The sequence below is a fragment of the Aegilops tauschii genome, chromosome 7 (genome assembly GCF_002575655.3).
Source record: "Aegilops tauschii subsp. strangulata cultivar AL8/78 chromosome 7, Aet v6.0, whole genome shotgun sequence".
NCBI lineage: Eukaryota > Viridiplantae > Streptophyta > Magnoliopsida > Poales > Poaceae > Aegilops > Aegilops tauschii.
Window position 1 is genome coordinate 109,576,170 of NC_053041.3, and position 10,768 is coordinate 109,586,937.

Below are 10,768 nucleotides of genomic sequence, written 5' to 3' on the forward strand. Positions count from 1 at the left end.
GCTTTGTGTTCTACTCGTGCATAGTAACTACGCATAGGCCTGGCTCATGATGCCACTGTTGGGAATCGTAGCATAATTTTAAAATTTTCCTACGCTCACCAAGATGCATCTATGGAGTATACTAGCAACGAGGGGAAAGGAGTGCATCTACATACCCTTGTAGATCGCGAGCGGAAGCGTTCCAATGAACGTGGATGACGGAGTCGTACTCGCCGTGATCCAAATCACCGATGACCGAGTGCCGAACGGACGGCACCTCCGCGTTCAACACACGTACGGTGCAGCGACGTCTCCTCCTTCTTGATCCAGCAAGGGGGAAGGAGAGGTTGATGGAGATCCAGCAGCACGACGGCGTGGTGGTGGATGTAGCGGGTCTCGGCAGGGCTTCGCCGAGCTTCTGCGAGACGGAGAGGTGTAGCAGGGGAGGAGGGAGGCGCCCAAGGCTGTGATGTTGCTGCCCTCCCTCCCCCCCTTTATATAGGCCCCCTTGGGAGGGGGGGCGCCGGCCAAACCCATCTAGGGTGGGGGGCGGCGGCCAAGGGGGGTGCCTTGCCCCCCAAGGCAAGTGGGAAGCCCCCCACCCTAGGGTTCTCAACCCTAGGCGCATGGGGGGAGGCCCATGGGGGGCGCCCAGCCCACTAGGGGCTGGTTCCCTTCCCACTTCAGCCCACGGGGCCCTCCGGGATAGGTGGCCCCACCCGGTGGACCCCCGGGACCCTTCCGGTGGTCCCGGTACAATACCGGTAACCCCCGAAACTTTCCCGGTGGCCGAAACTTGACTTCCTATATATAATTCTTCACCTCCGGACCATTCCGGAACCTCTCGTGACATCCGGGATCTCACCCGGGACTCCGAACAACTTTCGGGTTTCCGCATACACATATCTCTACAACCCTAGCATCACCGAACCTTAAGTGTGTAGACCCTACGGGTTCGGGAGACATGCAGACATGACCGAGACGCCTCTCCGGTCAATAACCAACAGCGGGATCTGGATACCCATGTTGGCTCCCACATGTTCCACGACGATCTCATCGGATGAACCACGGTGTCGAGGATTCAATCAATCCCGTATGCAATTCCCTTTATCAATCGGTATGTTACTTGCCCGAGATTCGATCGTCGGTATCCCAATACCTTGTTCAATCTCGTTACCGGCAAGTCTCTTTACTCGTACCGCAATGCATGATCCCGTGACTAACGCCTTAGTCACATAGAGCTCATTATGATGATGCATTACCGAGTGGACCCAGAGATACCTCTCCGTCACACGGAGTGACAAATCCCAGTCTCGATCCGTGCCAACCCAACAGACACTTTCGGAGATACCCGTAGTGCACCTTTATAGTCACCCAGTTACGTTGTGACGTTTGGCACACCCAAAGCACTCCTACGGTATCCGGGAGTTGCACGATCTCATGGTCTAAGGAAAAGATACTTGACATTGGAAAAGCTCTAGCAAACGAAACTACACGATCTTTTATGCTATGCTTAGGATTGGGTCTTGTCTATCACATCATTCTCCTAATGATGTGATCCCGTTATCAATGACATCCAATGTCCATAGTCAGGAAACCATGACTATCTGTTGATCAACGAGCTAGTCAACTAGAGGCTTACTAGGGACACGTTGTGGTCTATGTATTCACACATGTATTACGATTTCCGGACAATACAATTATAGCATGAATAATAGACAATTACCATGAACAAAGAAATATAATAATAACTATTTATTATTGCCTCTAGGGCATATTTCCAACATAAACATATTTGGTCCTTTATGACCCCCTATTTTCTTGCAAGTAACCTTGTGAGCGGTGTAAGTGTTACTTGATATCAATAGAAGTTGCCATGGTAACTTTCTATTAATAAGAACACACGTGTTCATAGGCTGCAAATCCTATTGCAGGAAATACAAAGACACTTCGTATGCCTCTAGCGGCATGGACCCAACCAAGTAAACGTGGGAGGTTTTATGTCTTTTTCATTTTGCACCCTTTATTTTTATGATATTTTCCTTTATATCCTCACTTTTTTCAATCCCTTGTTTTATTTCACCACTTCCCATATTTTCTATTTTCTTTCATTTGTTTGATTAATAATGAACTTCTTTTTGAGATATACGAATACCTTTTCGGAAGCCACAACCATCTATTTCCATGCATGGACATCTTCTTTGAAATATGTCATTTTATAATAGACACGTTTTTTTATGTTGAAATATATTTTTTGAGAATTTTTTATTTTGAAATAGATGAGCATTTTTAACAGGGTCAACGGGCCGTAGAATTGGCCGGTCCATTCGGGTGAGGCTTTTCTGGCGGAGCTTCTCTGCTCCTCCCGCTCATAGCCCAATCCAGGGCAAGCCCAGTGGCACGAAAGCGCCCGTGGTTTCCAGAAGGAATCCGGCGCAGGCGAGCCCAGCGCCCAAACCCGAACAGCAATATATCCCTTTCGTCTCGCGCACCCCCACCTCCCCTCCCGATCACCCCGTGCGTCGCCGTGCTTCTTCCCCGTCCACTCGCCGCGTCGCCGTCCGCCTCCTCCTCCTCAACCACTCGTCGCCGCGGCCGCCGTCCGCCGGCGTCGCGTCCCTGCAGGCAGACCGGAGAAGGTGAGCGACCGACCCCGCTCCCGCCCCTCTCGAGCTCCCACAAACCCTAGATCTAATCTCCCCCGCTCGCTCGTCCCCGCGGCGTCGACACCCAAACCCGGGCTCGGCCGCGAGCTCCAGATCTGCCGCTTTCTGCTCGATTGCTGCGACGGTCTGTTCGATTTTTCGCCTGCTTCGGTGAAATCTAATGGCTCTCGGTGTTGTTTTCAGGCAGGGGGGTCCGCTGCGATGGCGCGCGTGTACGTCGGGAGCCTGGACCCTGCTGTGACGGCCCGGGAGCTCGAGGACGAGTTCCGCGTGTTCGGGGTTCTCCGGAGGTTAGTCATCCGCCTTTGTTCTGGATTCTCCGCGATTATCACTGCCTCCGCTTGAATTGCACGTTTACGCGGTGAGAATCATGGGTGGAGGATGAGCCATAACCTATGGCGGAACGGCCGACAGTTTTCAGGGGACGATATAATGCTTCGCCGATAGATGAGTTTGCGCACTGGCATGTTTTTCTTTAATTACAATCGAGTTTTCAGGTAGCAAATGGTGCTTGGATTATGCAGGTTCTAGAATTATAGCTGCTTATATCCATGATTTGGCCATCTTCTAGTATTATTTTTGTGATGGAGATTTTTGTTGTCATGCCACAGTTCGTGTAACATGGCTCTATAATTCTGGTATCCATCTGTGGATGCAATTTTGTTTATCATAATAAATAAATCTATGGGTGTATTCTAGCACGGCTGGTCATCCCTCGGTGAACTCTACCTTGTGTAATCTGGTCATCAGCTGCATATACTGGAGGTGGATACATGTGCAAAATATTTTAATAGTCTTGCTAAAGCACTATACTATACAGCAAAATATGTGGCCAATTTACCGAACCTGAATTTTCTATTCCAGCCCACTGGGACAAGCCCTGAAGTACTTCAAGAATTGCTTATTTTCTTGACGTGCTTTTGATAAACACATCACCTAAGCATGGTTGTGTACCTTTTGCATTAATAAATTTGTTACTTTCTGCCTGTGCTGATACAATTTGCTGGGTGCTGATACAATTTGCTGGATGCTGATACAGTTTGCTTATTTTTATTTTGTGGTAGCAGTGTATGGGTTGCAAGGAAGCCACCTGGTTTTGCATTAATAAATTTGTTACTTTCTGCCTGTGCTGATACAATTTGCTGGATGCTGATACAGTTTGCTTAATTTTATTTTGTGGTGGCAGTGTATGGGTTGCAAGGAAGCCACCTGGTTTTGCATTTGTTGATTTTGATGACAGGAGGGATGCTCAGGATGCAATTAAAGATTTAGATGGTATGTGACCGGTGCTTTTGTGTGAACGTGCTCCATCAGATACAATTAAAGATGTACATGGAAATCTTCCTTATTCTGTGGTATATTGTAACATCGTTTGTTAGTTTTAGATCATAGGCTGTTTTATTCAGTTAACAGAGATGTCCATCATATCACATGGGTCTTTGTGACATTTGATTTTGTTCACTGAGCTTGTTCCAAGTTTTGCAATGATATTATTTTTACTTCTTAGGATTTGATGACTCCTTTTGGCTCTGTTATGCCATAATGACACATTTGCATATTCATGACCCTGTCTTCTACATCTGCAGGCAAGAATGGTTGGAGAGTTGAGTTGTCTCGTAATGCCAGCAGTGGCCGTGGTGGTCGTGATCGATCTGGTGGATCTGAGATGAAGTGTTATGAGTGTGGTGAGTCTGGTCACTTTGCCCGTGAATGCCGTCTGAGGATTGGTTCTGGGGGCCTAGGCAGTGGAAGGCGTCGCAGCAGGAGTCGAAGCCGTAGCCGCAGTCGGAGCCCTAGATACCGCAGGAGTCCAAGCTATAGCAGAAGGTAATCAAATAGTTGTTAATGTTTTTCTTTTGAGACAATAGTTGTTAATGTTACGAACATATATACTTAAAAAAAGTTCCTGTTATACTTTGCTGATATGTAGATTCATTACTATCACACATGATCATGCAAAGGATTAGTGACTAGCAGCAATATTATTGTTCTGCAATTTTGATCCCTTTGATGACATGATGAGCAATCTACTTCTCGTAGTGTTCCCTGATTTGTTTCAAAATTATATTGCGACATTAGTTATTGTTGTGTAAATATGCTGTGGGGGTGGCTATGGTACAGGCTACATGCAGTTCCAGACATTGTCTTCTGATTTCTACCTGTTAGATGTTAATCCTCCTGTATCGTTTCTCGCTTCATGGTTGAGTAGTAGACGTGGAAAAGGTGTTTGTAATTGCATGGAAGAATAGCAATTGGGTTATCTTTGCTCTCTTGTTTTTCTTGTACTTTGTGAAGTATGCTCAATGATGCCAATTGTGCAACTGCTAGATTTACATTGGAGAAGGTATGAACAATTTGGGATTGCTATTTTTGGTGCAGAACTACTTGAGCTTGTGGCTACATTAAGCTCCTCAATTTTCTTATGTTTGACATTGACATTTATCTACATCTACTTTCGCTTTTTTGAGTAGTCAAAGTTGGAAGGTTTTAGCGCATAAAAAGAATGCCCTATATACCAAATCTGTTGTTATTGTTTGTCACATTTGCTTCTTATGCTAAATCTGTAGCTATATTATATTATTACATGAAGAACAATAGATCTGATAAATAAAGATATGCTCTGTAAACAGAAGCTACAGCCGCTCTCCAAGGCGTCGTAGTGTGTCACCGGCTCGTGGGCGCAGTGTGAGCAGGTCACCAGTCCGTGGACGTGATGAATCTCCCGCCTATGGCAACGGGTAATGCATATCTCAGTAATTTTTTTGGCAGGTACTGATTTACCTTGAATGATTTCTACTGTATGTAATGCATCGTTACTCTTATGGTTCCAGGTATCGCCGCAGCAGGAGCTAGAGCTGTATGTTCTGTCTGGAGAGTGTTCTGTTGCAAATATTGCTCTATACCCGTCAGCTATGAACAGTGTCCTGTCCCCCATTTGAAACATCCGCCATCGACTGCTTGAGTTTGGTTAAGTTCCCCATAACTTTTACCGCCCTATTATGGTTGTGTTTGATTTTATCTCTAGATAAACTTATGGATTGGGTGTATCATTAACTAAGACCAGCTGTCTTCTCTTTTGTGTGTTAAAAAGGCATCGTCCTGCACTGCTTAAAAGCGTCGGCCGTCTTCGGCTTTGAGTTATGTCTACATGGTTTTGCTCTTCACTCTTCGTTCATCCCTCGCCCTCGCCTGCTCCATGCAAACTGCGTATTAGTTCCTGCAGGCGACCCCTCTGCGTCGCGTGTACTTCGTTGAAGATGCTGCTCGTCAAAAAGCAGTAACGACATTTCTTCTTTTGCAAATTGGTAAGGTTTGATTGTGCTGATAAATGCAGCTTCTGGAAGTATTAGAAGCGCAAATTTCTTTGTAGGATGAGTCTCCAGAAGCTGCATCTGCTTGCTTCTCTGGGACTGACGGCAAGGTATTTAGTTGAATGGCCTGCACCCTTACCTCCGTGCCCCATGCCAGGTGATGAGGTCATCTGAGGGGCAATTATAGCTGGGTAAGTATTGCAGGAGGTGTAAGCCTGTCTAGACTGCGGTGCTGAGTTTGGCAGTTGGCGTCGTTCTTCATGCTCTTCGTTCTCAACTTATCCCTGACATGCTGCCTGCTGATCTTCTCCACATTCTGCTTTCTTCACTGCGCCTACGATTGAGCTCCTTGGTAGCTTATATCTTCCAGTCACATTCCTCTGCTGTTGGATGCAACATATTGGTCAATAGGTTTATTCTAATAATTTGGTTGAGCCTGCATTTGTGAACCTGAATTTTCAGATCCTAGATTGTTCTGACATTGAAGTGTCAAGACATGTTATTTGACCTTGATCTGCTTTCTTTTTTCAATTTGTGCGAATGTTCCCTTGGCTATATTGGTCGGTATGCTTTGGTGGCCTCCTTGCAGCATGAAATAAGTCCCTAAGGATGTGGACTTTTTTGGGTGCAAAAGATGAAAAACGAGTGGCGTAGGTTGGCTGGCTTGAACTGTCAAACTCTCATTAGGAGAGACTAAATCTGTGTCGTAAGTTCGTTGCTAGAAGATGAACAAAGAGCCCCTTCTCCGGATTCTGCTTTCTCCGCTATCGTCGGTAGCATCCGAGCCAAATATGTCACATCTGTCAGAATAAGACGATAGGTTTAACATCCAGTAATTGATTTTGCACTTGTAAACTTGACGTTTCGGAACCTAGTTTGTTCTTACACTTGAGTCTCAACATGCCATGCCACTTTCGCTCTTCATGTGTCAACTGATCAACGGCACACTGGGTGGCCACCGCCCATCGCCCCATTTGATTTACATTGGGTGCAAGATGCTTGTGGATTGATAATTATGTCTGATCAATGGCTGCTGCATGTTATGTTATGCGGGAAACCTCTGACCCTTGAGTGCGCTTTTGCTTTTCACAAAGCTGGTATGGACATGATGATGCGGACGCTTCTGGGCGAGCATCGTCTCGTTACCTTTGGCCGCCTCCCTCTGCCTGAGCTGTCGGAGCGACCACGCCGCCGGGAACGAGTGGCGTAGCGTAGGTCGGCCTGTCCAAGTTACACTACCCGCGGGCCGCGGCTTTCCGGCCACACAACAAAAATCCGCTGCTGATCGGTGGCGTTTAGCTGTTCATCGTACTATAATAACGGGGAAGATCGCTAGGATTGAATTGGGCAGTTGGGTTCGGGGAGCAGACGCATGCGGCGGTTGGCACCGGCACCAAATTAAGACAGTATGGATGGCGAATTCAACCAGAAAAAAACAGCTAGGAGATGCCGGCGGCCAGGCCTTATTTCTCCTGTCAAGATGCGAGTGCTACACGAGCGCGACGCCCGCTGCTCCTTCTACTTTATCCGCCCGTCAACTTTTCCACGGGACGAAAGCATCTACCGGGCTCCTTATTTAGAATTGAGATCGAGAGAGGAAGGAGTGACAAAAACAGAGACATAAAAGTGAATCGTTGTTCTCATTGATGATGGGTTATACATATATATAGCCCCCGAAGGGTGTCTCCGAAGAGACACGAGGCAACCGCCTCCTTTAGAAAAAGTAGGGATTAATATAATTAATTAAATTCTAACACTCCCCTTAATTCATATGTCGGGGGAACGACACCTATGGGATCACAGGTATCCTTACTACGGTTGCGGGGCGCGGGGTTGTGAGAAGAGCAGGTTTAGAAGTCAGAACACAGTTCGTTTACCCAGGTTTGGGCCACGAGGATGAGTAATACCCTAGTCCTGCTTTGGTGTGTATTTGAGAGAGTTATTGGGCTCTCGAACTAGCTATGGAGCTGCGTGGTTCCAAAGAGCCGAATCCTTCTCCAATATACCTCGGACCTCCTTTTATAGTCGAAAGAGGGCTGCCACAGTGGCACACTGGAGGTGGAAAGGCGTACAGTGCGCAAGCTTATCGCTTGGCATTAGGGGACAAAACGCATTAAATGCGCTACTTAGATGTCAATTAGATTTATCGGGGATGGGAACGAGGCCCGTCCCGTCCGTCGCCGCCCGCCTTGCTTCGACACGCGCCTAGTCCAGCGATGCGTGTTGTGCCATGTAGGCTGGCAGGCAGCTGAGGTGGTGCGGTGGGAGGATCTTCACGAAGATCTGCATGCCACCACGTAGGTGCTTGCTGAGTTGGCTCAGAAGCCGCACGTTGCCACGCAGGCGTTTGTCCAGCAGGTTGAGCTGGTAGCTGCATGGGGACGACGGTGGGGTCTTGGTAGGCGCGGGCCTGGCTGTGGCCCCGCTGATGTCCTCGGCAAGGGTCTTGCCGGGGCCCCGGCAAGGGCTTTGCCGCGGCGTTGTAGTCGTCCCCTGCAAGGATCTTGACGGGGGTCTTGAGGATTCCCTCGGCAAGGATCTTGCCGAGGGTCGTTGCCTTCTAATCCTCATCTGAGATCCTTGCCGAGGGTCGTTGCCTTCTAATCCTCATCTGATCTTGTGCATCTATGATCTTGACAAAGATCTGCATGCCATCATGGAGGTGCCTCCCGAGCCTTTGTCCCAACGTGGTTGACTACGTTGGAAGCCGTGGGCTTCAGGGTGGTGCACTCCGCTGGTGTTGGGCGAGCTGCCCCGGCAAGGCTCTTGCCGGGGCTGCTGAGGCCGCCCAGGCAAGGGCCTTGCCGGGGGAACCTGCTGCGCCCCTCTGCTCTTTGTGTTCTTGGCGTTGTCTTGATTTGTCTTGTGCTTTGGCTTCTCTCCGGCTTCCCTCCTCTGCCCTGCTAAGTATGGCCGTGGCGCGTGGCTCTGACTGCCCGTGCACAAGTAAAGGGGTCAAAAGGAGAGCCCCTACTTTTGTACACCGACACCATGCTTGTTAGTGTAAGTATCATCATCTTGAGAAGCTCCTCAAAAAATCCTGTGGAAAAAATATGAGGAGATAGGTGTTCCATATGTTGCTAAAACTCCTTCAAATCCAGTGGGAAAAAAAAGGAGAAAATGATGCAACATATAACGGTTATTGTCTCTTTTAACTCAATACGAGAAAACCCATAGAGTTTAGAGGACAATAAATATGTCGTATATACTTTGCTAAAAACCCCGGTGAGGAAAACAGAAAGTATGACATATGATCTCATGTTGATATTACCTCATTAAAACCTTTATGAGAACCTGTAAAGTAAACTCATGAAGGGAAAAAGAGTATAATATGATGCATTGAACAAGAACAATTCAGAAAGATACTCCCCCTGATTCTTGCAAAAATTTGAAGTCGTCACATACCAAAACATAGAAGTTGGTAGAGACCCGCTGAACAAATCAGTCGCATGATTTGACTTGCAATATATGCAATATAGTGATATTGCTTATTATGTAACCTGTTTGCATCCGGGCAACACAAGAAACATTATCGTTGAGATAATGGTTGGTGAATGTAGCCATGAGGTATGATTTGAAGACTCTTTATGAGAGGGCTACCACACCTAGTAGGAACACTAAACTTGTCTACGATCTGATTGTGGGGATCTGATCGATGTATCCAATGATATTGGTGTTCAGATTTCTCCGAAACTGAAAAACCAGGACAAGATGTTTTGTGCCTTGGAGATATCGAAAGATATTCTTGAGTACCAACCAATTGTTGGTGGATCCAATGGCATTATGGAACATTGAGTCCCATTATCTCATTTCCATCATCTCTTGGTCTAATAGATCTTTCTCTACGTCTAGAGAATGAACTACCATGAGAGTTATGGATAGATAAGATTTGTCCATAATGAATTTCTCCAATATATTTTGGATATAGACAACATAGTATATCATAATGTAGGAATGAAGGTGCTCAAGTTGTAGTAACGAGCGGTATTTTGGTTTACCCAAATCCTTCATTTTAAAGTCCGTCACTTAGATGATTGCATGTGTCGTCATTGCAGACACACAACACATGGATAATCATCACTGTAGGAGTAATCCTTGTGTATAAGGATCTCACCACGTCGGTTGTACCATGTGTATCGACAACAATAAGCCGTATGGTGGCTTACCGATTTTACACAATGTATGTTGCATTTTGCATTTCGATTCAGATTTGAGATTCCATCGGAAATCAATCATATATTTCTGAATCTAGTGATCCACATGGATATATGATCACTACATCTATCAACTGCAGAGATAGATGATTTTGAACTGCCAATGATATAAGTTATCGGAATGAGATTCCACCTCTGGAGAATAGTTGGGTATCTGTGAACCCTTGTGCTACCATACTTGCTCTTTGTTTCACCACCTCGTTGTTCTCAATTCTGTTTCCAGAAGAAAACTGGTGTAGGTATTGCTTATGAATACCTTCCCATTATTGAGCAAGATCATTTCTACCTAGATTATACCCTTTGCTTGAGTTCAGTCCGAGTGTTGATCACACTTTGCCATGGCAATGGTCTTTGGATCTAAATCATTTGTAAGGTTTTGCAATCTAGTTGAGAAATGTATGTCGACAATTGTAGACTTCCAGTTATATGATTCTCCAAAATCTATATATCAATATATAGTTGATAAAAATATCGTTAGCCATAGTGACTTCTCGCGATTTCCCAATGCGATTGAGTTGGGTATTCCAATGTCCCAATCATTGTGTGCACTATGACCTGGGTTGGTAGAGGTTTCCTGTCCACTGGGTGTATACTACCC

The 10,768-nt window shown here is 46.4% G+C and overlaps 1 protein-coding gene across 1 annotated transcript; it reads left to right on the forward strand.

Moving 5' to 3' along the window:
* Positions 1 to 2,364: 2,364 nt before the first annotated feature.
* LOC109744679 (serine/arginine-rich splicing factor RSZ21A) lies at positions 2,365 to 5,759 on the forward strand. The gene is made up of 6 exons (XM_020303832.4): positions 2,365 to 2,618; positions 2,829 to 2,935; positions 3,832 to 3,920; positions 4,232 to 4,472; positions 5,276 to 5,383; positions 5,477 to 5,759. The coding sequence occupies exons 2-6, from the start codon at positions 2,847 to 2,849 to the stop codon at positions 5,496 to 5,498; spliced, it is 549 nt and encodes a 182-aa protein (XP_020159421.1). The 5' UTR covers positions 2,365 to 2,618; positions 2,829 to 2,846; the 3' UTR covers positions 5,499 to 5,759.
* The last annotated feature ends 5,009 nt before the right edge of the window (positions 5,760 to 10,768 follow it).